Source organism: Hylobates moloch, unplaced genomic scaffold (assembly GCF_009828535.3).
Source record: "Hylobates moloch isolate HMO894 unplaced genomic scaffold, HMol_V3 SCAFFOLD_5, whole genome shotgun sequence".
NCBI lineage: Eukaryota > Metazoa > Chordata > Mammalia > Primates > Hylobatidae > Hylobates > Hylobates moloch.
The window spans coordinates 95,109,125-95,136,707 of NW_026652280.1; the positions used below are offsets into that span (position 1 = coordinate 95,109,125).

The window sequence follows — 27,583 nt, forward strand, 5'->3', positions numbered from 1 at the left end:
GCTTTTCAAAGTGATTGTACCAATTTGCATGCCCACCAGCTTGGTAGAAAAATTTCCTTTCGGGCTTGGCGTGGTGGCTCACGTCTGTAATCCTAGCACTTTGGGAGGCTGAGGCAGGCAGATCACTGGAGGTCAGGAGTTCAAGACCAGCCCGAGCAACATGGAGAAACCCTGTCTCTACTAAAAATAAAAAAAAAATTAGCTGGGTGTGGTGGTAGGTGCCTGTAATCCCAGCTACTCCGGAAGCTGAGGCAGGAGAATCACTTGAACCCAGGAGGCAAAGGTTGTAGTGAGCCATGGTCGTACCATCGCACTCCAGCCTGGGCAACAAGAGCGAAACTCCGTCTCAAAAAAAAAAAACAAAAAATTTCCTTTCTTGTCTTCTTGACAAGTTTGGTGGGACTTATTTTTGTCCATCTGATGGATGTGTAATGGTATCTCCTTGTAATTTTGTTTTGCTGTTCTCTGTTTCCTAATGAGATTGAGCACTTTTTCATCTGGCCATCCAGTAGGATTTCCTCTTATGTGAATTCTGTTCAAATCTGTAATCTGTCTTATATTATCTTTCTTTTTTGCATGTCAGTCCTTTGTCAGGGCTACATGTTGCAAATATCAGTATCTCCTCTTTTGTAGCATGTCTTCTCATTTTCTTTATGGTATCCTTTAATGAACAGTCTTAATTTCAATATAGTTGAGTTTATGAATCTTTATCTTTTATGGATATTAGGTTTCATCCTATTTTAAAAATATTTATTGACTCCCAAATCATAAAGCCATTCTTCTGTATTCTTTTGTAAAAACATTGTAACTTTGCTTTTTATATCTAGGTCTATAATCTACCTGACATTGATTGTTAACGTCTGGTGTGAGGTATAGAAAGCTCAATCCCACTTTTTCCATAAGGACACTCAATTGCCCAGCAGCATTATTGAAAAGACCACTCTTTCTCCATTGTTCTGCAGTCTCGTCGTTGTCATACATAAATCATGTTTTCAAAAGTGCAAGGATATGTGGTCTGTTTGTCTATCTCTGCTCTAATTCCACACTGTCTTAAATAATGTAGCTTTATGATAAATCTTCACATCTGGTACAACTTTTCCTCTGATCCTATTTTGTTTATTTTTTAAAAGTTCTTAGGGTATTTTCAAGTAAATTTTGCCTTTTCACGTATGTTTTGTTGTTGTTGTTGTTGCTGTTTTGAGATGGAGTCTCACTCTGTTGCCCAGGCTGGAGTACAGTGGCGTAATCTTGGCTCACTGCAACCTCTGCTTCCCAGGTTCAAGTGATTCTCCTGCCTCCCAGGTTCAAGTGATTCTCCTGCCTCAGCCTCCTGAGTAGCTGGTATTACAGGCGCATGCCACCACACCCAGCTAATATTTGTATTTTGAGTAGAGATGGGGTTTCACCATATTGGCCAGGCTGGTCTCGAACTCCTGACCTCAAGCCATCCTCCCACATCGGCTTCCCAAAGTGCTGGGATTACAGGCGTTAGCCATCATGCCCGGCCCTTCATACAAGTTTTTAAAGTAACTTGTGAAATTCCTGGCCCGGCACAGTGGCTCCCGCCTGTAATCCCAGCACTTTGGGAGGCTGAGGCGGGTGGATCACGAGGTCAGGAGATCGAGACCATCCTGGCTAACACGGCAAAACCCCGTCTCTACTAAAAATACAAAAAGCTAGCTGGGCATGGTGGTGGGCGCCTGTAGTCCCAGCTACTCAGGAGGCTGATGCAGGAGAATAGCATGAACCTGGGAGGCAGAGGTTGCAGTGAGCTGAGATCGCGCCACTGCACTCCGGCCTGGGTGACAGAGCGAGACTCCATCTCAAAAAAAAAAAAAAAAAAAAAAGTAACTTGTGAAATTCCACACAAAAAAGTTTGTGGTTTCGTTTGGAATTGCATTAAATCTCTACATCAGTTGGGGGATAACTGTCATCTTTACAGTCCTTACAGTGTTCAATTTCCTAATCTGTGAACTTGGTATAGCAGCTCTTCATTCATTTAGGTCTTCTGAAACATCCTTCAATAAAGTTTTACAGTTTTCTCTATAGAGATCTTGCATTTCTTTGGTTAGATTTATTAGACACTTGATGGTTTTAAAATTCTGTTTGTAAATAGATATCTATTTAAAATTTTAATTTTCTAATTTTGTTGATATTTAGAAATACAGTTAATTCAATTTAAATACAATAAAATCAATTTAAAATTGATTTTATTTTAAGGAATCTTGCTAGACTCTTATCAATTCTAGGATTTATTTGTATTTCCTTTACAAATAATCATAGTATCTGTGGGTAATGACAATTTAGTTTCTCTTTCAAGTACTGTATTTTTCTTGTCTTACTGCACTGACTAGGATCTCCAGCAATGTGGAATTAACATGATGACAGCAAACATTCTTGTCTTATTCCTAACTCAAAGGGTGAACTTTCAGTGTGTTAGAATTATGTGAGCTTACAGTAGATTTTTTAAACGTATATCCCTTTTCTATGAAGGAATTTTGCTATTTCTTTTTGCTAAGAGTTTTTTTTTTTTTTACCTTGAATGAATGTTGAATTTATTTATTTATATCTATTTATTAATTTAATGTAATTTAACTATTTATTTTTAGCAGAGAGTCTCACTCTGTTGCCCATTGTGTAGTGGTACAATCTCGGCTCACTGCAACCTCTGCCTCCTAGGCTCAAGTTATCCTCCCAGCTCAGCCTCCCAAGTAGCTGGGACTACAGGCATATGCCACCATGCCCAGCTCATTTTTGTATTTTTTGTAGTGATGGGGTTTCACCGTGTTGCTGAGGCTGGTCTTGAACTCCTGGGCTCAAGCAGTCGGCCTGCTGTGGCCTCCCAGAGTACTGAGATTACAGGCATGAGCCACCATGCCCAGCCCAAATGTTGAATTTTATTAAATAACCTTTCTGCATATACAGGTTGAGTATCCCTTACCTGACATGCTTGAAACCAGAATTATTTTACATTTCCGATTTTTTTCTGATTTTGGAATATTTGTGTTACTGATTGAACATCCCACATCCAAAAATCTGAAATCCAAACTGCTCCAATGAACATTTCCTTTGAGTGTCATTTCAGTGCTCAGTTTTGGATTTTGGAGCATTTCAGATTTCCTGTTTGGGATGCTCAGCCTGCACTGAGGTAGTCATACAATTTTTCTGCTTTCATTGATTAATGTAGTGAATTAAATTGATTTTTTTATTTTTTATTTTTTATTTTTTTTTGTGACAGAGTCTCACTCCAGGCTGGAGTGCAGTGGCATGATCTCAGCTCACTGCAACCTCCACCTCCCGGGTTCAAGCAATTCTTGTGCATCAGTCTCCCAAGTAGCTGGGATTATAGGCGTGAGCCATTACGCCTGGCTAATTTTGAATTTTTAATAGAGACGAGGTTTTGCCATGTTGGTCAGGTTGGTCTTGAACTCCTGACCTCATGTGATCTACCCGCCTCGGCCTCCCAAAGTGCTGGGATTACGGATGTGAGCCACTGTACCTGGCCAGTTTGATTCTCTTAAAAAGTTACATCTTTATTCTGTAAGATCTGTAGTGATATCCCCTTTTTCATTCCTATTGTTTTCTTTTCTCTGAATTACCCTGATGAGAGGCTTATCAATTTTATTCAAGTTTTGCCTTCAATGAACTTCTGTACTGTATTTTTGTTTTCTATTTAATTTCTACTATTGGCTTCATTATTTTCTTCTAAGTACTTTCTTTGGTTTAAAAAGAACAGTAAATTTTTTGAGATGAGTGCTTGTTAATTTTTAGTTTCTCCTAATATATGCATGTAGAACCCAATAATTTTTAGTATTTCTTCTAATGCAGTCTGTAAATTATCTGTCAAGTGTTGCATTAGCTATATTGACAAACTTCAATTTGCAGTCTGTTTACTATTATTCAGATCAAAATACTTTGTTTTTTATTATTTCTTTTTCAGAACTCTTCACATCTACCTCTCTTCTACTTTCAGTTATAGATTATAAAGGAGTTACCTGTCCATAATCACCTACTGATTATATATCAGAACTTAAGATTTAACTTTTAGGTCTGATTCCTATAGCCACGTCTGTTAGTCATCTTCTAGGATAATAGCATATAAAGATCGTGCCATCTACCCCATCGTAGAAAGAATACCATAAATTTGGCATTTAGTTCTGCTCTTTTTTGAATCACTTCCCATCTATATCATTGTTCAAATGGCACTTGACAAAAGACCATTTCCTAGGTTTGTTCCATTTTCTTCACAGGATGGATTTTCCCTCTCACTTACTGAAAGTTGTGCCCTCTACTGTCTGTTCTTAGGGACCACGGGATCATTCGAACTCTGGATTTACCTATCTATGTCACACGAGTGAAGGGCAACAACGTATACTGCCTAGACAGGGAGTGTCGTCCCCGGGTACTCACCATTGATCCCACTGAGTTCAAATTCAAGCTGGCCCTGATCAACAGAAAATATGATGAGGTATGAAGTGAGGATGCAAACTAGAGTATTAAGAGAGGCAGCACTCTTTTTTTTTCTTTTCCTGTAAGTGATGTCTACTTCTTGCCCGACCCCACCCCAAATGTCTAGGTACTGCACATGGTGAGGAATGCCAAACTAGTAGGCCAGTCTATTATTGCTTATCTCCAGAAGAAGGGCTATCCTGAAGTGGCACTGCATTTTGTCAAGGATGAGAAAACTCGCTTTAGTCTGGCACTGGAATGTGGAAACATTGAGGTGAGAGGAATATGGTCATCAGCCCCATATTGTCTTAGAGGTGAGAGGGTTAGAGTGCCATTGGGAGGGCATTATTCTGGGCTTGCTTCTTTAGCCAGAATAATGAAATTTGGGATTTTTTTAGTTGTTACATTGAGCCATCTTCCTGTTGCTATTTGCCCATCTCTACTTTTATCTGCCTCCGCTTCTGCCACAGCATTTCTATTTTTGTCAACTTCAATTAGTGTGAATTCAGTAACTTCTAGGATAAAAGCAAGATGGCATGGAATTTGAAAATCTTATTATTTCCTTGACACTTGATCTTGCTGACTGGCTACTTAGATGAAAGAGTACTTACTAAGCGTTGGGGCCTAGAATGTATAGGCATTGTTTTCTAAGGTGAAAAGGGTTTAGGAAAATGTTTTTCAGTTCTGAACTTCTTCCTAGTAGTATTTCTTCTGTCTTTGCTTAAAGCCCCTGTGGATCTTCAAACCTGGCAGGTAGGAAGTAAGGTAGCTAAGCAAGAACTGGCTCTATGGAATCAGCAACTGCTAGGTGGTTTTGTTGTAAAAGTAAATTTCTGGGGAGGAGGAGGATAATGTGATGTGATTATTTCTATCCCTGTATCCAAAGGGGTCCTATGTGTTCACTGGATTTTCTTTTTTTTGAGGCGGAGTCTCGCTCTTGTTGCCCAGGCTGGAGTGCAATGGCATGATCTCAGCTCACTGCAACCTCTGCCTCCCGGGTCCAAGCGATTCTCCTGCCTCAGCTTCCCGAGTAGCTGGGACTACAGGCGCGCACCATGATTCTCAGCTAATTTTTTTTGTATTTTTAGTAGAGACAGGGTTTCACCATGTTGGCCAGGATGGTCTTGAGCTCTTAACCTTGGGATCCACCTGCCTTGGCCTCCCAAAGTGCTGGGATTACAGATGTGAGCCACCACACCCAGCCGATTTTCAGTGGAATTAGACTAAAAGCTAGGAGTAATTGAAAGTATAGGAAGTTCTTCGGGAAATTTATATAGACACAGATGCTTTGCAGAGTCCTTGGTTTTGAGTCACATTGTCCTTCAACCTGTTAACACGACCCTGGGGATTCTTTAGATTGCTCTGGAAGCAGCCAAAGCACTGGATGACAAGAACTGCTGGGAAAAGCTGGGAGAAGTGGCCCTGCTGCAGGGGAACCACCAGATTGTGGAAATGTGCTATCAGCGTACCAAAAACTTTGACAAACTTTCCTTCCTGTATCTTATCACTGGCAACTTAGAAAAACTTCGAAAGATGATGAAGATTGGTGAGGCCCTCAAACTAAGGATGGGAAGAAGGGTTCTTGGGGGAAGGAGGAAGGTGAATAAAGGAGAAAGAGAACTTAAGAGAAAAGACCTAACTTAGTGTCTCTTACTTACTTGGTGCAGCTGAGATCAGAAAGGACATGAGTGGCCACTATCAGAATGCCCTATACCTGGGTGATGTGTCAGAGCGTGTGCGGATCCTGAAGAACTGTGGACAGAGTAAGTATCTGGGACTTGCCAGCTTTTTCAGGGTCTGAGAAGGTATTTTTCTGTTTTTGTTGAGTTAATCTGTGTATAGTGGTGAGGGATTTCTTTTATTGTGCATTTTTTTTAGGAGAGACAACATGCTCCTACTGTGCTTAGAAGATTTTCTTCAAAGCGAAAGGGAGGTGCAGCCAGAATATTCAGTCCAGCCAAACACCCTTAGGAGAACAGTTATTCATGGGGGAGATAGGAGGTTTTAAAAGGTCTTGAGCAGATGCCCTAGTAAATGCACTTGGTTGGATGCCATTAGAATTTTATTCTTTATTTTCAGTTTGGAGGTTTCACTCATTTATTCATGGATATAGTCAAGGGATATTTTCTGAGAACCCACTGTATACCAAGCATTATATTAGCATTTGAAATACATTAGGGAACAAGCAAGGTGGAAGATGAGGTTTGGACCAAGGTGCTATTAGTGGAGGGGTGAGCAATGGTCAGATTCAGGATATATTTTGAAGGTAGAAATAACATGATTTATTGCAGTAACTAGATTTGAGATGTAACAGAGAGGAGTCAGGAATATCCAAGGTTCTCAGCACTGATGGATAGGTCTCAAAGATAAGCAGCTATATTAGTTCTCTATTTCTGTGTAACAAATTATCCCCAAGTTTAGTAGTTTAAAACCACAAACATTTATTATTTCACAATTTGTGGCATGGCTTAGCTAGGTGCCTCTGGCTTAGGATCTCTCATGAGGCTATAGTCAAAGTGTTGGCCAGAACTGCAGATATCTGAAGACTCACCAGGGAGAGAATCTACTTCTGCACTCACTCAATGGCCATTGGCAGCCCCCATGTCCTTGCTCCCTGTTGTCTAAGAAACATTAGTTTCTTTTCGTGTTGACCTCTCCATAGGAGTTTGTAACATGGTAGCTAGTTTCCCTTACAGCAAGTGAGCAAAAGAGGGCACCCCAAGATAGAAGCCACAATCTTTTTAACCAGATCTAGGAAGTAACATCCCATGACATCTGCCATGTTCCATCCATTAGAAGCTATTTGATAAATCCAGCTCACATTTAAGAGGCAGGTATTTTGCAACAACTTGAATACCAGGAGTCAGGGATCACTGGGGGGCCATTTCAGAGGCTGCTTACCACAGCAACATGCATTTGGAAATGTAGCTATACCACAAAGTCTGTTTTCTCTACAGAGTCCCTGGCCTATCTCACAGCTGCTACCCATGGCTTAGATGAAGAAGCTGAGAGCCTAAAGGAGACATTTGACCCAGAGAAGGAGACAGTGAGTCTTTATTTACATGATTGTCTCTTATTACAGGATTAACTCTAAGATCTTAGAACAATTTAAAATTATGAATGTCACTCTCCCACCTGGTTACCAGGAGAGGCAGAGAAACAAATGAGACCAAAGGAGGCTCCATAACTTTCCTTACGTGACTTCCAAGTGCTATTTGTTTTAAGCCTCTTTTCTTCTACTATTCAGATCCCAGACATTGACCCTAATGCCAAGCTGCTCCAGCCACCTGCACCTATCATGCCATTGGATACCAACTGGCCTTTATTAACTGTATCCAAAGGATTTTTTGAAGGCACCATTGCCAGCAAAGGTAAGTACCTATTTCTCCCATAGCACTTTTGTTGTTTGTTTTGTGAAGAACTGTCCTAGAGAATACCATTAGCATTTAGTTTAATCTGTCCTTTTTTTCTGCATGAAGCCTAATGGAATATTGAAATGCCAGTCATTTATGGTGCAGTCTTAAAAACTTAAAATAGCATTTTCAGGTCATTAAAGAAAATTTGGAAAATAGGGAGAAAAAAAGGGATCCCTCTACTACCATCAATAACTTCGGTTAATATTTTGGTGTATTTTCTTAGGTTTTACTATATAGGTAGTCATGTTCTTTGTTCAGTATTTTATCATTCATGACATACAATCTTAAAGGTACTAATTCAACTACCTGTAATTCCGGTATGTGGGTATAGGCAGATGTGTGCTATCACCCTCCACCACTTCCACCCTTAACCTCCTCCTGTTTTCTTGGTCTCCTAGTTCATTTCACGTGAGTAAGAGCCTAAACAGACTCGTGAGCATTTTGTGCCTAACCCCACTCTTTCCTCCACCTCCTCTATCTACCCTATGCCTGATGCCCTGTACACATTGTAGTGGTGGTAGCTTAGCAAAGCTCTCAGGAAGAAATTCAAGAGTTGGTTGCCAAAGGCTGGTAAGTACAAATTATTTAAGAGCCAGCTTTTCGTAGCAGCAAGGCCAGTTCCTTCCATCTGTCTTCTATTCCCTCCCTCTGTGAAAGCTACTGCAAGTTAGCATAACATATATACCACAAAAATAAATAATACACAAAAATAAATAATAAGTAGGCAGAAGCTTGGCACCTGTTTTTGAAAGGATTTAACCTGCCTACAGAAAAGGCCATATCTCAGACTTGCTGTACTATAACCAGTTCCGTTCTGTTCCTTCCCTCTGTAGGGAAGGGAGGAGCACTGGCTGCTGACATTGACATTGACACTGTTGGTACAGAGGGCTGGGGAGAGGATGCAGAGCTGCAGTTGGATGAAGGTAAAAGTGCTGTTTTAAGACTGTTCTGGGGCGATGGACACCTTGGATTGGGACTGGGTTGTGGGTAGCTCTGCAGACTTCCAGGCCATGAAACGAACTAGGATTGATTTTACTTCCTTTGGCTAAGATTATGCCACTGCCCAAATCTGTTCTGAGCTTGAATTTTCCTTACAGATGGGTTTGTGGAGGCTACAGAAGGTTTGGGGGATGATGCTCTTGGCAAGGGACAGGAAGAAGGAGGTGGCTGGGATGTAGAAGAAGATCTGGAGCTCCCTCCTGAGCTGGTATGTGGAATTTGTACCCTTAGAAGGTTCTCTCCATGTCTCCCTGTGGAAGCCAGAGGCCTTATTGTCCCCTACCACTATCCTAAGGTCAGCCCTTCTGGGAAGGGGACCCACCTTCTAGTCTGATGCTTATCTCCCATTTGAAAGAAGGAAGATGGCTGGGCACGGTGACTCATGCCTGTAATCCCAGCACTTTGGGAAGCTAAGGCAGGACAATTGCTTGAGCCCGGGAGTTCCAAGACCAGCCTGGACAACATAGCAAGACCCTGTCTCTATTTTAAAAAGTAAAAGAAGCAGGAAGAATGAGAGAGTCAAAGTTAGTGGCCTTGTCACTTCCATCTATCCTGATATGCTCAAAGAGGAGAGGATGTAGGACTTATCTCTAATCTGATGCTCAACTCTCATTTGAAAGAAAGAATGAGGTAATCAACGTTCTGCCAGCAGCAGCTTATGAGAAGGTAGCAAGCTGTTTCATCTGAATTAGAGTTTTTGATATGTCATTTTGTCACTGGTGAGGTGGCTCCTATTTTGGCAGCTTTCTCCCACAACTATCAGCTCTCTTCCTCAGTAGGGGCAGGGAACAATGTAAATGGTTGTGTTCTAGATTCAACAGAACAAAGTGCTTGAATAGCTTAAAAAATTACTCAATTTGGCTGGGCACGGTGGCTCACGCCTGTAATGCTAGCACTTTGGGAGGCTGAGCCAGGCAGATCACTTGAACTCAGGAGTTGGAGACCAGCCTGGGCAACATGGCAAAACCCCATCTCTACAAAAAAAAATACAAAAATTAGCCAGGTGTGGCGACTCATGCCTGTGGTCCCAGCTACTTGGGAGGCTGAGGTTGGAGGATTGCTTGAGCATGGGAGGCAGAGGTTGCAGTGTGCCGAGATCATGCCTCTGTACTCCAGTCTAGGTGACAGAGTGTGACACTGTCTCAAAAAAAAAAAAAAAAAAATTACTCAATACTCAATTTTTGTTTTTCCCCTAGGATATATCCCCTGGGGCAGCTGGTGGGGCTGAAGATGGTTTCTTTGTGCCCCCAACCAAGGGAACAAGTCCAACTCAGGTAAGCAGGAAGAAACCTAGCACGGCAGGGATGAGTGGCTAATACTCGATTAGTATATAACAAGTGTTGGCTACTTTTCTACTATAGTTACAGAGGAGAATAGAGAAGGGACAAAGTTTCACTTGGCTTGGGTTTTTTTGTTTCTTGTTAGATCTGGTGTAATAACTCTCAGCTTCCAGTTGATCACATCCTGGCAGGCTCTTTCGAAACAGCCATGCGGGTAAGTAACCTTGGCTTTTCCTCTTGAGTGTGCCTAGCCCAGGGTCCCAGGGAGATGGTTGACTCATTTTAATCAAGTGAAATTATCCTACCCACAAGGGCAAAGGTGTATATTTTTCATGAAAACTCTTTATCTTTGTTAAGTATACTTGCCTTCCTGTTATCTGCCTTCCACTTGGCCTAGTAATCTCTTAGGGCAGATCCTTCAGTCATCTTCCACCCATTTATAGCTTGCTTTCTGGCTCACATCAGTGAGATAAGTACCCCTTTCCAAGCAGGGGTCTGTTTTGAACACTAAGCCAGTATCGTTATAACAACAACAATAATGGTAACACTGCAATAACTGCTAACATTTATTTAATGTTCACTGTGTGCCAGGCACTATCCTAAACACTTTAATAAGTATTATTAAATGAGGTAGGTCTTACAATTAAGTATATTTTACTGATGAGGAAACGTGAACAGTAATTTCCTTGGGCAAGGTAATAAAAAGTAGCTTTTTATGCAGCAGGGCCAAAATCCTTGTTTCTTTCCTTCTGTTCCAGCTCCTTCATGACCAAGTAGGGGTAATCCAGTTTGGCCCCTACAAGCAACTGTTCCTACAGACATATGCCCGAGGCCGCACAACCTATCAGGCTCTGCCCTGCCTACCCTCCATGTATGGCTATCCTAATCGCAACTGGTAAGGCCCCTTGCTCTTTGCTTTCATCTGTTCCAAGTTGTGGTCGATATTTCAGATGGTAGCTTCAGTGACATAGTCAGAATTCTCTCAGAGCTAGGGTTTCCCAGTAGAAAAAGATCTTTGGCTTGTTACTCTATGGGGTTGGTTTACACCTGCTGTCATCCTCTTCCCCAGCTACTTTGACAGGAGACAGGAGGGTAGCTATGAGGATGTTTGCCAGAAAAGGAAATTGGGTCCTAGTTGGCTACTGACTATCCTGTCTTCTTCCTACTTTTCCCTTTCCAGGAAGGATGCAGGGCTGAAGAATGGTGTACCAGCTGTGGGCCTGAAGCTTAATGACCTCATCCAACGGTTGCAGCTGTGCTACCAGCTCACCACAGTTGGCAAATTTGAGGAGGCTGTGGAAAAATTCCGTTCCATCCTTCTCAGTGTGCCACTTCTTGTTGTGGACAATAAACAAGAGATTGCAGAGGTAGGAGGGTCTAGCCGCTGTCCCAGTTCTGGGCACTTCCACATTCTTGTCTCTGTATCCTGACCTTCTGCCCCCTCTACAGGCCCAGCAGCTCATCACCATTTGTCGTGAGTACATTGTGGGTTTGTCCATGGAGATAGAAAGGAAGAAGCTGCCCAAAGAGACTCTAGAACAGCAGAAGCGCATCTGTGAGGTAAGATCTATAGGACCCTGAGCACAACAGAGACGTCCTTCCCTTCACCCTTCACTAGGTTTGAATTCTTTAATTTCAAACCCAGATCTGAGTGGGGACGAAGAGAAATTTAGGCCCTTCATTTCTATGAGGGGAGGATACATTTCTTCACCCTACTTCCTCATCTCACCAGTCCTCCATACCTAGGAGGTAGAAGACCTCTCAGCTTTATAGCCCATCATCCTGTGTTGTGTTGTGTTTTTTATGCATGTGTAGCAGCTTAGAAATGACTTCTACCAGGTGTAGCATCAACCTGGCATGTGTTCCTTTTTCTGTCCACCAGATGGCAGCCTATTTCACCCACTCAAACCTGCAGCCTGTGCACATGATCCTGGTGCTGCGTACAGCCCTCAATCTCTTCTTCAAGCTCAAGAACTTCAAGACAGCTGCCACCTTTGCTCGGCGCCTACTAGAACTCGGGCCCAAGCCTGAGGTGGCCCAACAGGTAGATGGAACTCCTTCAGTGACCATAGGGAAGCTAGATCAGCTCTTACATGGAAGGAGCAGACCAAGGTCCTTGCCTCTGAAACAAAGCAATAAATAACAACATTCAACAAAAAGAGCCAACAGAATGCTACCCTCTGTTTACTTCCTGACTTAGTGTTTCCTTTGTTCTTGGAAAATTAATAGTTTATTGAGACATGGCACTCATCTAAGAGTGCCGTGCAACCTAGAATAGCTCCACTGCAGCTGAAAGTAACCCCAGTCCTGTCCTTAAGCTCCAGATATCCCATCACAACCACCACAAAGCTTCACATACACATTTCATTACTCGTGTCCTCCAAATGCGTTCTTTTTGGGTGACGGAAGTCTGTTTTAACCCTTTCTAGGAACTGACCCTGATAATCTCTAGAGTTGGTGGAGGAATGTGGGTCTAGATTATGGAGCCACTTTTGTATTGAGAAGGGGAAAGTTTGATACAATAGGAATGGTGATTGTTAACCCTTCACATATATCCAGTACAGAGGTTGGGACCTCTTTTCACCTAGTACAGTTGTATCTCACATCAACGGAACTACCAAACCATGGTGTTGGGATCCTTTGAGGTGTTGTCTGCAGCTTTCTGTCCTCCTAAATACTCCTTCCTTCCCCTAGACCCGAAAAATCCTGTCTGCCTGTGAGAAGAATCCCACAGATGCCTACCAGCTCAATTATGACATGCACAACCCCTTTGACATCTGTGCTGCATCATATCGGCCCATCTACCGTGGAAAGCCAGTAGAAAAGTGTCCACTCAGTGGGGCGTGCTATTCCCCTGAGTTCAAAGGTCAAATCTGCAGGGTCACCACAGTAAGTACTGTCCTCAATAAATGTATCTAGGATATTGAGCGAAAGGGAAAAAGAAAGAAACATGGTGGTCCTTTTTTTCTTCTTGTGCTTGTCCCCTGCTCTCTGAGGCAGTGACACTGGAGAAGGTAGAGCATCTCCCCACTGCTCTTGGCCAGCCAGTGATGAACACTCCAATACCTGTCTACTGTGCCCATTGAGGGGTATAGGGAATACATTTTCTAGGGTTCTCAACCTTACAAATCTCTAACTTGTTCCTCTGTTTGTTTTTGCACAGGTGACAGAGATTGGCAAAGATGTGATTGGTTTAAGGATCAGTCCTCTGCAGTTTCGCTAAGGCCCCCTTTGGTGCATGGGTCAGTCACCATATGTTCCCCCCAGAGAATGCGTCTATGTCCTCCTTCTAATAGCACCTTCCCCCTGCAGCTACTCTTTGGATTTGGCTCTCTCTACCCTAAAACCTAGTATCTTTCTCTTCTGTGGAAAATCTGAAGGTCTAAACTTGACTTTTTTGAGGTCGTCTCAATTTGACTATAGTTGTACTCATAATTGTCCTTGCCTTTCCAGCTTAATTCTTTTAAGGAACAAATGAAAACTCTGGGCTGGGTGGAGTGGCTCATGCCTGTAATCCCAGCACTTTGGGAGGCTGCGGTGGGCAGATCATCTGAGGCCAGGAGTTTGAGACCTGCCTGGCAAACATGGCAAAACCCCGTCTCTAATAAAAATACAAAAATTAGCCTGGCATGGTAGCATGCGCCTATAGTCCCAGCTACTCGGGAGGCTGAGGCATGAGAATCGCTTGAACCTAGGAGGTGGAGGTTGCGGTCAGCTGAGATCATACCACTTCATTCCAGCCTGGGTGACAGAGCAAGACTCTGTCTCAAAAAAAAAAAAAAAAAAGGAAAACTCTGTGATGGACATTTGTGTAGTAAATCCCTTCAGTATTTATCCCTCCTCTCCCCACAGCAGCTTTCTTTCCTATCAACTAGAAAGGAGCAGGATGTAATAAATACATGTTGGTGTGACTAGGCCACACCAACTCTTAATCATCTCCCATTTTCCTTAGACATTTAAATTCCCAGGCAGGTACCCTCTGTGTACTCAGAAATTTGAAGAAGTTATTTGGTTTTCCAAAATGCACACTGCAGGTTATTGATTTGTTCTTTACAACTATTGTTCTCATATTTCTCACACTAAATAAATCTATGAGAGCTTCTTGACTTGGCCATTTATTTCTCGGACACTCTCATGTTCTTGTTCACCCATGCAGGCACCCCATCAAAGTACATACCTTCCTTCCAGTAATTTTAATTACAAAATAAACATCCACTATTGGAAAAAAAAAAAAAAGCTAGCCGGGCATGGTGGCGGGTGCCTGTAATCCCAGCTACTCTGGAGGCTGAGGCAGAGGATTGCTTGAACCCGGGAGGCAGAGGTTGCAGTGAGCTGAGATCGTGCCACTGCACTCCAGCCTGGGCGACAGAGTGAGACTCCGTCTCAAAAAAAAAGAAAAAAAGTACATATTTTTCATGGATATATATGAGGACCTAAACTGCTGTGAAAATGACAGAAAGCAAGTAGCTCCCTTATTCTGTTTTTGATTGCAGCCTTTTATCTCTTGCTAATTATAGCAATATTTATTGAGCACCTGCCATGTGACTGTCACTGTTCTAGATATTTTACATGTAATATACAGATAAAAGAATAGTACTTTATATATATTACAGTGATACAGTGATTACATTAACAATACAATATTTTGCCTGTCATATGCTAAGAATAATTGGATAGAGTGACGTTACTGTGCCTTTGATTAAAATATGTACTTTTTTGCATTTTAAATTCATGTTTTCAATAAATAATGCATATAGTTCAAAAATCAGTAAATATAAAAAGCTATTCTGTGACAAAGCTTTCCACCCTTTCATCAGCCACCCAGTTCCTATCACCTTCCCCTAAACAGGTAACCACTGTTACCAGCTTTCTTACATCCTTCCAGAAATTTTATATATATATTTATATATATATATACACACAAGCAGGTATGACTATGCCATTCTCTATCTCCCTTTGTACACAAATGAAACCATACTATTTAACAATTTTGTACCTTTGTTTTTTCATTTAACATTTTTGGTATTTTCTCATATCAATATATTAGGGAGCTTCACTTTGTTTTTTACTTCTCTTCATACTATACGTTGTATTTTTTAGCTTTAAGAGTTGCTTTTTTAAACAGCATCCCTAAACTAAGGCTGCCTTCTCAAAAATGTACATACTACTAATGAGACCATGCCATTGCACTCCAGCCTGGAGGACAAGAGCGAGACTTCGTCTCAAAAAAAAAAAAAAAAAATGTACGTATTAGCCGGGCGTGGTTGCTCACGCCTGTAATCCCAGCACTTTGGGAGGCCAAGGCAGGCAGATCACCTGAGGTCAGGAGTTCGAGACCAGCCTGGCCAACATGGTGAAACCCTGTCTCTACTAAAAATACAAAAATTAGGCCGGGCGCGGTGGCTCACGCTTGTAATCCCAGCACTTTGGGAGGCCGAGGCGGGCGGATCACGAGGTCAGGAGATCGAGACCACAGTGAAACCCCGTCTCTACTAAAAATACAAAAAAAAAAATTAGCCGGGCGTGGTGGCGGGCGCCTGTAGTCCCAGCTACTCGGAGAGGCTGAGGCAGGAGAATGGCGTGAACCCGGGAGGCAGAGCTTGCAGTGAGCCGAGATTGCGCCACTGCACTCCAGCCTGGGTGACAGAGCGAGACTCCGTCTCAAAAAAAAAAAAAAAAAAAAAAAAAAAAAAAAACAAAAATTAGCCGGGCATGGTGGCGCGAGCCTGTAGACCCAGCTACTCAGGTGGCTGAGATAGGAGAATCACTTGAACCCGGGAGGTGGAGGCTGCAGTGAGCCAAAATTGCGCCACTGCACTCCAGCCTGGGCAACAGTGAAACTCTGTCTCAAAAAATAAAGCCAATAGAGATGCCTGTTGATAGACAAGTTTTCTTTTTTTAACGTGCTTGTTACAACTATAGCCATATTGGAGATACACATGTAAGCAGTTTGAATGAGAAAGTCTGGAATAAATTATGTTGCAGGTGTTGGGGAAACAGGTTTATCAGGAAAGGATTTGATTACGGAAGTTTGGAATTGTAAAGGACTTCAAAAGTGATTTAGTGGCAGAATTGGGGCTGGAATTTAGGCTTTCTAACTTAACAGTTCATAATCTTTTTATCCCAAAACACACTACTTGTGGTTGGAAGAAAACAGGTTTTGCGCAGATAAGATTTTACAAGTCTGTGCCCTATCTGTGAAGGACCATAGTAAGTGCTTGATCTGGTGCTTGATGCAGTACTCAAATGTGTGTTTAGGAAGCTAAGAATGAAAGTGATGAGGTGACTTAACACAGGATTTTTTTTTCATTTAAAATTCTTACCTTGTATCATACTTACTGTGTGTATATCTCATCATACCTCCGGCTCACCCACACTTAGCTACCTTACAGCAGGAGGTGGTCCTGATTTATCTCTCTGTCCTCGCTGTGCCCAGAACAAGACCTTAATAATAGATGCTCTCTAAGTGCGAAAACAGATTTGTATGTGAAACAGTTGCTACTTTCTGACATCTGAATAGAACAATTCCAGAGGAGGAAAGGGACGTCTAGAGTTACCTCTATCTGAGCATCCCCCGTGTTCACTCAGTTGGAGGTTGGTTTGTGTGGAGAAAAGGAGATTGGTCAGGGAAAGTAAGTCTATTACTACTACATTCGAATTGCCCTGCTCAGTCCAAGGTCCCAGAGGCTCTCTTAATAACATTGAGTTCTAAGTTCCTGGCCGGCCCTGTGTCCTTTAATCAAACAGTTCTAATAGAGAATAGGAAATGAGAGATGCCACTAGATTGGGCAGACAGATGTGCCTGATTAGGGACTGTGAGAGCAAAGAGTGGCCAATGAGTGCCTACTAAGTTTTAAACCCTAGCCTGGGAGTTGGGCTTTACAGCAGTGAAGACAACAGACGAAAATATTTGGCTTCATGGTGTTTAAATTCTGCAGGGTGGGGAGCGGAGAATAAACAAGTACGGTAGATAGTATGTCAGATACTGTTCAGTGTTAGGAAGAAAAGGAACGGGAATGGCCAAGGAAAGCGTTTCAGAAAAGATAGCATTTGAATGAAACAATGAAGTGAAGCCGGGCCCAGTGGCTCACGCCTGTAATCCCAGCACTCTGGGAGGCCGAGGTGGGCGGATCACCTGAGGTCCAGAGTTCGAGACCAGCCTGGCCAACCAGCCTGGCCAACCAGCCTGGCCAACATGGTAAAACCCCGTCTCTACAAAAATTAGTCAGACGTGGTGGCGCGCGCCTGTAATCCCAGCTACACGGGAGGCTGAGGCAGGAGAATCGCTTGAACCCGGGAGGCCAAGGCTGCAGTGAGCCGAGATGGCGCCACTGCATTCCAGCGTAGGCGACAGAGCGAGACTCCTACTCAAAAAAAAAAAAAATGAAGTGAGAGAAAGTAGTATGTTATGTACCATAATTGTCATCTCAATTATACATGTATAGATTCTGGTTATTTGTAGGCAGTTTGTCTCAATCTGGCCTACTCACAGCTCAGGAAGAGATAATGAAAGAGCTTCGCCAGGTAATTTGGGAAGTTGAAAGAAAGGAGTCCGGGCCTCTAAAACCAGGCAGAAAATAACCCTATCTTATCCCTAATTCTATGTTTCACAGGCGAAAACGGAAAAATACCCGAAACACAAAAACTCAAAGCTTCCTGGCCCTTTAAAAATGGCGGTTCCGCACTGGCCAACAATACCATTGGTTGCCCGAGGCAGAAGAGGGCGGGAGCGAAGGGGTGGAGGGCGTGGCGGCGCCGAGGGGTCCCGCCTCCTACGGCAAGTCGGAGGTAGCAAGATGGCGGCCGCTGAAGAAGACTGTGGTGTCGGGGCCGAAGCGGACAGGGAATTGGAGGAGCTTCTGGAAAGTAAGAGCCCATAGTGGGAAAGGCCCGAAGAGGGCAGGTGTGAGGACCCATTCCGGGGGTTAAGTGAACCTGAGATATTAGGGACGGGGCGGGAGAGGCTCTCCAAAGGTTAAATGGGGGCGGAGAGTCTGACCCCCGAGCCCCCCAAAAATCTCTGGGTCATCCTGCCCCACCCCGGCGACTGGAGCTGGGGAGCTCACCTGGGGTCCCTCAGTGGTCCAGACTGTGGATGTTTCTGCAGGACGGCGTTTCATGATACCTCTCCAAACTCCCCTTTCTTTAGGTTAATAAGTTCTTAAAGTCCGATTTCAGCAGCAGCAACAGCAACAGCAGCAGCATTTGGTTCTTGCTGGGTAGCGAACCACGCACTCACTGGTTGCTTACATTAACTCCTAGCAAGCTCGTGGCCGGTCCTTCTGTGCCTCGTCCTGTCTTCCTTAACACGAAAGACACTTTTCTCCTCCTAGTCCTTTTCTCTTTCTCTCGTTAGGCCCCTTAACGGTTCTTTCATCTTGTCAGTAGCTCAAGCGGACTCCTTTCCCTTATTTTGAGAAACTGAGGATGTGGCGATTTCAGGGGAAAGCAGTTCACCCTCCTGAAAGACGGGGGATGTTTTCTTAGCATTACTGTCCACTCCCCTGTTGGCTTCCTGCCCAGAATGGGGCCAGTGCTCTCTCCCTAGGCCTGGCAAGCAGAATGGTGGTGAGGACACAGGCTTTTCAGGGCAGAGGTGAATTTGTAATCTCTTGCTCAATCACGGAGATGTGGGCAGGCAGAAAAATGAACAGACACCCTGAGGAGTGCCAAGTGACTGTGTAAATTAGTGTACGGTTATCTGCAGAGATCAGGCCAAAGGGAGCTCTAGGAGGTTGTGGGGGAGCACTAAACTGGAGAATAAGAGGAGATAGTTTAATGCCTTACCATGGAGTCTAGTATGTATACAGCTTCTCAGTCTGTGCTGGTACCAGTACCAACAGGAAGCTGGGTGGGATGTCTTGTGCTTTCTCACCAAGTTATTCCTTTTAGAGCTCCAGAGTGAGTTCAGAGAGATGAGGACATCTGTGTTCTCTACTCCTGTTGGGTATTTGTATGGGATTTCTAGGGAATCATTAGGGTGTGGCAAGGGAGACACTATAGATAGAGATGTCTCTGCAGAGCTTTTTAATCCTCTCCTCCCAGCTCTGAGATGGATACTTGTTCCACCTTAAGGGATTTCTTTGCCTTTGCTCACAATAAATTAGGTAATCCAGAAGGAAGTAGGAGGCTCATTGAGGGTGATCTGGGGAGGTGGGGGACTCAAGGAGGAAAATTGAGGAAAGTTGGCAATTTGGAAAATCATATTCCTAATGCTTTGCCCAGAAACCACCCAGCCTTGCTTGCATTCTCATCTGTCGCCAACACACACACCATGTCTCTTGTCTCTGAAGGTGCTCTTGATGATTTCGATAAAGCCAAACCCTCCCCAGCACCCCCTTCTACCACCACGGCCCCTGATGCTTCGGGGCCCCAGAAGAGATCGCCAGGAGACACTGCCAAAGTATAAATTCCACCCCCTTAAGGGATGGGGAGGGGATGGGCATGCAGCCCTGAGCAGAGGTTGGGCAGGCCCCTATGGGCCAGAGGGGAATGGGGTAGGGTACCTTGGCCTCACATTGGTGAGTGCTCTTGCCAGCCTCAGTCCTTGTGAAATAAGGACTTGAGGTTGAGTGGGGGAATCTCAGAGTTCCTTGAAAAAATAGTAGGTTTAAATGGTTGGATTGGTATGCCATCCCATACCCTCCTTCAATGACTGGATGCCTTTTTTGCTATCCTCATTAGGAGCAGTAGTTAGAATGTCCAGTGGAAGTGGGTAGGAGGGAGGTGCATTTCCCATAGCCACTGCCTGTGGCTTCTATCAGAGGCCAGGTGCAGTGTAGTCCTAAGTAAGAGACGCATTTCAGTCACCCTTCCCCCGCAGGATGCCCTCTTCGCTTCCCAAGAGAAGTTTTTCCAGGAACTATTCGACAGTGAACTGGCTTCCCAAGCCACTGCGGAGTTCGAGAAGGCAATGAAGGAGTTGGCTGAGGAAGAGCCCCACCTGGTGGAACAGTTCCAAAAGCTCTCGGAGGCTGCAGGGAGAGTGGGTGAGGAGACCCCAGATACACGGAAATATCTGAACAGACTCTTAAGTCTTTGTTGCCTGAAAACACCAGAATTCTTAGTGAAGTTGATAGCAGTCATGATGTCACAGCCATGGAATGGGTAAAGGCAGTGAGAGAAAGGATGGGAATCCCTGTTAATGAAAAGGGGTGAGATAGGTCGGAAAGTAATAGAAAACATTATTCAAAACTGACCATTTGAAAGGTCACAGTGTTATTGTGGGTATCATCATGGAGAATAAACTGATGCAGAGTCCGTGTATTAAATAGATTTATGAAAAGACTATGAAGATAACCATAGGGTTTTCCAAGATTGGGAGTGATAATGATTCACTAGTAAATGCTTCATATCCAAGCTGGTAACCAGTTCAGTCTAGGCAAGGAAACAAACTCCTAAATGATGTTGGCTTTTTTAATCTCTCCTAGGCAGTGATATGACCTCCCAACAAGAATTCACTTCTTGCCTAAAGGAAACACTAAGTGGATTAGCCAAAAATGCCACTGACCTTCAGGTGAGGAGAAAGTAGTAGGGGCCCACAAGGGGTCCACTCCCAGACATTTCTCCAGGAGAGTCTCAAAAGACAGATGCTTTGAGTATCATCCCAAGTCTGTTGCTGTCTTATTGTTTTGTTACAGGCAAGTTTAGATAGTTTATCTTTGTCACCTGAGAGAGTGGTGAGCATCCCAAGAAAACTGCTCACCTCTTACTTGTCCTATCTAGAACTCCGGCATGTCGGAAGAAGAGCTGACCAAGGCCATGGAGGGGCTAGGCATGGACGAGGGGGATGGGGAAGGGAACATCCTCCCCATCATGCAGAGTATTATGCAGAACCTACTCTCCAAGGATGTGCTGTACCCATCACTGAAGGAGATCACAGAAAAGGTTTGTGAACTTCCATTTCTGCTTTTTCTCTTCATTCTGCATCACATCAACTGATGTGGGCTATTTTGTCTACTCAGAGCCTGCAGAAAGAGTAACTCGAGTATGCTTTTTTTCCTTTATTTATTTGAGGCAGGGAGAGTTGGGGGATGGGGAGAGTTGTGTCTCTGAGAAAATAAAGCTGTCACACTGTATGTTGGGGTATAAGGGGTATAACGTTTGGGGTCTAAGAGGAAATCCTTCAGTTCTAGTTTTCTATAAACTAGTTCAAGACTCTGGGATTGTTGTCTGATCAATCTTGCATTTCTGACTTCATTCCTCCAGCAAGAATTCGGCTGGGCATGGTGGCTCATGCCTGTAATCCCAGCACTTTGGGAGGCCGAGGCGGGTGGATCACCTGAGGTCAGGAGTTCGAGACCAGCCTGGCCAACATGGTGAAACCCTGTCTCTAGTAAAAATACAAAAATTAGCCTGGCGTAGTGGCTCACGCCTGTGATTGCAACTACTCAGGAGGCGGCAGGAGAATCACTTGAACCTGGGAGGCAGAGGTTGCAGTGAGCTGAGATTGTGCCACTGTACTCCGGCCTGGGCGTCAGAGCAAGACTCCATCTCAAAAAGAAAAAGAATTAACTGAGGATTTACTTACTGGCTTTGTGATGTGAACAGTGTAAGAGTAGTTTAAATGATGGTCCCTGCCATAAAAGAGCTTATATGTGTGGTTGTATCATTTTGTTTTGAGACAGGGTCTTGCTCCACTTGGAGCACAGTGGCACGATCTTGGCTCACCACAGCCTCCCCATCCCAGGCTCAAGTGATTCTCCCATCTCAGCCTCCTGAGTGGCTGGGACTACAGGTGTGTGCCACCATGCTTGGCCAATGTTTTAAAAATTTTTTGTAGAGATGAGCTCTCACTATATTGCTCAGGCTGGTCTCAAACTCCTGAGCTCAAGTGATCCTCCCACCTCAGCCTCCCAAAGTGCTGGGATTACAAGTGTGAGCCACCACACCTGGCTAAAGAGTGTATAGTTTTACTGGAGAGATAAAATATAGGAATAGAAGCTTTTCAGTGACACGGGGAAATGTGGGTAAGTGTGTAATGAATAGTACAGACCACGAACGAGTCAGCTGGCCAAGACCTGGGTGGGCCAAATCCATCTCTCTAGCAAATAATGGTTTTTACATGTTTAAGGTCATTTGAAAAAAACTACAAAGAAAATATGCAATAGCCGAGCATAGTGGCTCACTCCTGTAGTCCCAGCACTTTGGGAGGCCAAGGTGGACAGATTGCTTGAGCCCAGGAGTTTAAGACCAGCTTGAGCAACATGATGAAACCTTGTCTCTACAAAATACAAAAAATTTAGCAGTCACAGTGGTGCACACTTGTAGACCCAGCTACTTGGGGAGGCTCAGGTGGGAGGATTGCTTGAGCCTGGGGAGGTCGAGGCTGCAGTGTGGTGGTGATCACACCATCACACTGCAGCCTGGGTGACAGAGTAAAACTCTGTCTTGAAAAAAAAGAAAAAAAAAGACAGAGACCATATGTGGCCCTTGAAGCGTAAAATATTCACTGTCTGGCCCTTCACAGAAGCTTACCAATCTCTGGTGACCATAAATGCTAACATGGCCAGGTGATCTGGTTGGAGTCAGTGCCACTTTTCATGATGAACTTACTTATTTAGCTTTTTGTTTTTCTACGTCCCTTTCACATTTTAATCACATTGTTCTGATTACCCATCCATATCCATTGTCAGTTAATTCTTTTCTACCCATTCTCTCTTTTCTTAGTATCCAGAATGGTTGCAGAGTCATCAGGAATCTCTACCTCCAGAGCAGTTTGAAAAATATCAGGAGCAGCACAGCGTCATGTGCAAAATATGTGAGCAGTTCGAGGCAGAGACCCCCACAGACAGTGAGACCACTCAAAAGGCTCGTTTTGAGATGGTGCTGGATCTTATGCAGCAGGTAAGGCCTCTTGTCTTCTGCCCACTGGTGCTGTCCACTTAGGTGTTCAGTGGAAGAGGTATCTGGGAAGGATGCAATACTGCTAGACCTAGGTGGAGGAGGGATCCTCTCTTGTGATCTCTCTCAGAAGAAATAGATCATTCATTAGATTCCTCTTCTGGATCCTCTGTTGTTTTCTGGGCTTTTCTCTATTTCATGTTCCATTTTCCTTATTTTCTAGCTACAGGATTTGGGCCATCCTCCAAAAGAGCTGGCTGGAGAGATGGTGAGTATGTCTTCGTTTTCCAGATTTTAATCTGAGCCCCCAATTTCCAGAATTCTTTAACCTCTCAGGATTCCACCTAAGTTGATAATTGTGGCTACTGGGGATGGATCTTCACGTCTGTCCTAAAAAATGAGCAATTATCTGAGTCCCTTCATCTCTTCCCCAGCCTCCTGGCCTCAACTTTGACCTGGATGCCCTCAATCTTTCGGGCCCACCAGGTGCCAGTGGCGAACAGTGTCTGATCATGTGAAACACAACACGTTTTCCTCTCTTGAGTCCCAGCTATGGGGAACATCTGGAGTCAGCAGAACCATTGGGACCTGAGGCAGGAGTGTCACCTGCGGGAGAAGTCTGCCCGCTGCCCTCTGTCATCCCATTCAAGATTGTGCCATACCAGCTGAGGTTTTTCCTCTGTCTCTCTAGGAATAGGGTCTGTTTCACAGGCCATTTCTGTGAACCCTACTCCATTGTGGTTTCTGCCACTATCAAAGTTCCAGCTACCTGCCAGGTGAAGGAAGGCATCCCTTTTGGGGCATGCACTTTCTTTCCTTTCTCAAAATAATGTTATATGTGGCCACACTGATGTTCACCTTTATGCCCAGGGTCTTTGTGCCTTGTCTCTACTCCCTCTCTTGGATCTGGGGAGGAGGGGCAGAGTCCTGGGACTCTGTATTTCTATAGTTCTCCTGGCAGAGCCTTTGAGAATGGGGAGAAACAGCCTGGGCTGGGGCTACAGGTCTGTCATTATGCTCTCTTGCCTTCAGACAGACCATTCTGAATTCTCTAAAGGGAAAGGGCTTTTGCATCTAATCACAATAGAGTTGAAAGAGAGGCCTCAGGATTCTCCTCTCTCTAGGTGCTGAGCCCTCACCTCCCTGTTCCAGCCTGAGAACTCAAATTGTTACCCTGCTTCCTACAATGCTGTGTGATATGGGTGAACCCAGCCCCTGACCTTTCTGTATCCCCTGCCTGTCCTCCCTCTTACCTCCTCTCTTTTTTAAACACCTGTTTATCTCAACCTTTTTGAGCTCAAGCTGTGATAAAGAAGGGCCCATCCTATTTCCCCTCATCTAGTCCATCTACCATTCTCCCTGACTCCCCGTCTTCCTGGCAGACACAAATGAACCCAGTGTCAGGTCTAGGAAATTAATGGCTGTTCTTCCCCAGATACATTCTGGCTTATTTGAGATACATGATTCTCTTAGAATCCTGTCCCTTGGTTCAGGAAAGTAGCTTGGAAAAGGAGTAGGGGTATAGCTTGGGTCCCTTTTCCTGCAAGGCCCCATGGGGCAGAATATAATAAATATTCTGAGTGGGGAGTGTGGCCTATTTTTCATTCAGGTCTTTTTCTGATCTTCCTCAGCTTCCGTAAGTTGCAGAGTGAGGTATATTAGGAGACTAGTTCTACACAATATTGTAATGCTGGGTTCCATCAACACCCACCTTCCACAACTCAGTCTGCACCTCAGTTGGCAAAGGAGACTGGATGGCCATCTTTCCTCATGTTCCCTTGAGTATTTCAATGTAGAAACCCCTTCAAGTGGTATTATATTTTAACCTTTTACATTATTGTTATTAATGTTAGTAATATATTGTTATGTTTTCTAAATTATTTTTCTTTGAGCTGACGTGGCTTTTTTTCTGTGGCTCCCAGTGGGTCTATGGACCTTGGCTGACATATGTTGGTAGATATTCTGGTCAGCCCAGCTGGCTGTCCTGGTTCACTCAGAAGATGTGTCTCTCCAGAGCAAACTCACATTCATTATGAGTCACTTTGAGCTTCTGACATGTCACTTGCCCCAAGGTTAAAACTTTTCACCCCTTGAAGACCTTACATGTTTTATGGTATTGGTGAGGAAGGAAACGTTCTTAAGGTCTCAGGCTATTTGGGAAATTCCAACTCCTATACCTTACCAGAGCATGGAAGAGCCCAGATCTGAATGTAAAACGTCTCTGTTCTGCCAGAGATGGAGAAAGTACAGCTATACTTGCGATATAGTCATGGGGCTTGAGTGTCACTATTTTCTCCTTAAAGCTCCAGCCAAAAACTGGAGAAGGATAGAGAGGAAGAGGGAAGAACAAAAGAGCCCTTCTCTATGAACCTTGTGCCTTCTGTCCTGCCAGTTTTCTTTTACAGATTCTCACTTCTGCTAGCCTAGCCAGGGCTTACTCCAGGAATCTAAATAGATGCCCTAGTCCACTTTATCTTTGTTCCCAAGGCACTCATTTTTATTTTGATTTTGATTGAATGTGAGCAAGTTGACCTCAGGTCACACTTTGTTCCAAAAACTTTTGGAATTATTCCAGGACTTATGGTGGAGGTATGGTACTCTAGGGCAGTCTTTCTCAAACTATGTTTGGTAAAGGACCAGGTTTTTTGTTTTCCAGTCCTTCACTTATCAATATGCATTCCTATTGCCCATGACAGGTATGGAGTTCCCACTGTGTGCTGCCCACCCGGCAAGTTTGACAGCACCCAAACTGGCCAGACTGTTCTGTAGGTTAAGTCCATTGATCATGTACTTGGATATCGCAGCAACATTAAAATGCTAAAAAGTTTTTAAACACTCAATTTCTAATTCACCATGTCACAGACTGGTAGAAAAAAAAAAAAAAAAGTGTTCACCAACCAGCACAAGTCTGCAAATCACCTTTGAGTAGCACTGTTTTGGGGCCCTCAGTCTCTCTGAAGACCCTAGCCGAACTGATACCTATCTGTACCTCTTGTTCTCTCCTATTTGAGTTTCACTTCCAGAGAACTTGTTCTTCAGCAAGAATGTGTCACTAGTAAGGACATCTCTAGCATTTCTCTAGCCTTCCTTTTCTGCTGCTCAAAAATAATTACAAAGCGTAGGTTTAAGCTGTATATGAAATATTTATGCGACTCTCAAACTTTAAAGGAGTTGCTCCTTTGTTCCAAAATTAAATGTGTTAGATAAATTTGTGAGTGTATGGGTGGCTTCATGAATTAAGAATTGAATTCATACAGACTTTGTGATAATTGGGACATTTTCCTGTGACTCTGGAAGGTCTTGTCAAAGCCCCATGAGGCAGTTATAATATGATGTTAAGATGGCTTTGGGGAGCTAGGAGAAAACATTGGCCCATATTGAATGAAGTGGAGATGGCAGACCATACAAAAAAGGACCAAAAGACTTAGAGGAAATGGGTATGCAAGAATGAATGTTATATAACACTAGTAAACCCACCAGCTGACTATATACCCCAGAAAGACCTGGGAATTATTTTTTAATAAAGACAATGGGAAAGGCACTGATGAAGGGTTACCAACATCTTTGAGAAATGTAGAAGTGGCTGTCTCTGTAGATTGAAGCTGATACAAGATGTCAAAGAAACTGGTTTCCTAGTAGCAGTGGGGGAATGATAGGATCCTGACATAGCAGAGGCCAGGTGGCAACACTTAACTCTCAGAAGCAAGGTGAGTAAATTTCCTTAAGGGTAGCAAGGTCAAAGTGGAGATGACTAACGGAATGTGAGTGGTCCTAGGAGCGGGATAGATCGGCAACCAAGAAGAGTATTTTATATATAAGGGAGATCAAGAATGGTTGAACAGAAGGCTGAAGTCAGAAACTTCAAAGAAAAGTCCCAATTTCTTTTTTTTTTTTTTTTTTTTGAGACGGAGTCTCGCTCTGTCACCCAGGCTGGAGTGCAGTGTTTCGATCTCCGCTCGCTGCAGGCTCCGCCTCCCAGGCTCATGCCATTCTCCTGCCTCAGCCTCCGGAGCAGCTGAGACTACAGGCGCCCGCCACCACGCCCAGAGAATTTTTTGTATTTTTAGTAGAGATGGGGTTTCACTGTGTTAGCCAGGATGGTCTCGATCTCCTGACTTCATGATCCACCCGCCTCGGCCTTCTGAAGTGCTGGGATTACAGGCGTGAGCCACCGCGCCAGGCCAAAAAGTCCCAATTTCTTGTCCAGTTTTTAAGCCTGAGATAGTTCTTAGAGTCATAAACTATCAATGGAAAGAGCCATTTATCAGTTAATCATTGAGTGGGAAAGCACTGTTCATCCTCTGTTCTCACACCACAATGAGCAACACAGAAGTCTTCTGTAATCACATGTGTGGAATTCCCTCCCCTTAACAAGCAAGTAATTCTGCAGTGGATAGCAGCTGGATATCCTCTAATTTACTTTAATTCTGACACTGTCTACCTGGAGACAGTGTCAGATCCCACAGGTTGACCAATCAATCACCGAGACTGTCTCCCTCAACTTCTGATGTCAATTGCAATTCCTGGGTTATTTTGCCTGTGCTATAAATCAGGGTGTCTACAGCCCCCTCCTTGGGTTTGATTAATTTGTTAGAG

The 27,583-nt window shown here is 43.8% G+C and overlaps 2 protein-coding genes across 5 annotated transcripts in view; both read left to right on the top strand.

The window, feature by feature from the left end:
- Nucleotides 1–14,250, top strand: part of COPA (COPI coat complex subunit alpha) — a 54,045-nt gene extending 39,795 nt beyond the window's left edge. For both annotated transcript variants that reach the window (XM_032153982.2, XM_032153983.2), the window contains exons 18-33: nt 4,306–4,468; nt 4,577–4,723; nt 5,806–5,995; nt 6,117–6,212; nt 7,407–7,495; nt 7,697–7,820; nt 8,699–8,788; nt 8,963–9,072; nt 10,061–10,138; nt 10,290–10,358; nt 10,903–11,039; nt 11,325–11,511; nt 11,594–11,704; nt 12,027–12,188; nt 12,839–13,033; nt 13,308–14,250. In XM_032153982.2, coding sequence (XP_032009873.1) covers nt 4,306–4,468; nt 4,577–4,723; nt 5,806–5,995; nt 6,117–6,212; nt 7,407–7,495; nt 7,697–7,820; nt 8,699–8,788; nt 8,963–9,072; nt 10,061–10,138; nt 10,290–10,358; nt 10,903–11,039; nt 11,325–11,511; nt 11,594–11,704; nt 12,027–12,188; nt 12,839–13,033; nt 13,308–13,367 — 2,008 coding nt within the window. In that variant the 3' untranslated portion in view covers nt 13,368–14,250. The remainder of the gene's footprint in view (nt 1–4,305; nt 4,469–4,576; nt 4,724–5,805; nt 5,996–6,116; nt 6,213–7,406; nt 7,496–7,696; nt 7,821–8,698; nt 8,789–8,962; nt 9,073–10,060; nt 10,139–10,289; nt 10,359–10,902; nt 11,040–11,324; nt 11,512–11,593; nt 11,705–12,026; nt 12,189–12,838; nt 13,034–13,307) is intronic.
- Nucleotides 14,251–17,906: 3,656 nt separating this feature from the next.
- Nucleotides 17,907–26,195, top strand: PEX19 (peroxisomal biogenesis factor 19). 3 transcript variants are annotated; one of them, XM_032153996.2, is made up of 8 exons: nt 17,907–18,010; nt 19,438–19,547; nt 19,968–20,133; nt 20,575–20,660; nt 20,870–21,031; nt 22,814–22,990; nt 23,211–23,255; nt 23,422–26,195. In XM_032153996.2, exons 1-8 carry the CDS (start codon nt 17,941–17,943, stop codon nt 23,503–23,505), a joined length of 900 nt encoding a protein of 299 aa, XP_032009887.2. In that variant the 5' UTR covers nt 17,907–17,940; the 3' UTR covers nt 23,506–26,195. The 3 variants fall into 3 exon arrangements, with proteins under 3 accessions (XP_032009887.2, XP_058295109.1, XP_032009889.1); XM_058439126.1 differs by having other exon boundaries at nt 25,684–26,195; XM_032153998.2 differs by lacking the exon at nt 19,438–19,547 and having other exon boundaries at nt 17,932–18,010.
- Nucleotides 26,196–27,583: the final 1,388 nt, after the last annotated feature.

Excerpts from the sequence above, each read along its gene's own strand:
- PEX19 (XM_032153996.2), top strand. The coding sequence starts at position 17,941 with ATGGCGGCCGCTGAAGAAGACTGTGGTGTCGGGGCCGAAGCGGACAGG. Across the intron at positions 18,011-19,437 it reads ATTGGAGGAGCTTCTGGAAA|GTGCTCTTGATGATTTCGAT; the intron begins GTAAGAGCCCAT and ends TTGTCTCTGAAG. Across the intron at positions 19,548-19,967 it reads CGCCAGGAGACACTGCCAAA|GATGCCCTCTTCGCTTCCCA; the intron begins GTATAAATTCCA and ends CTTCCCCCGCAG.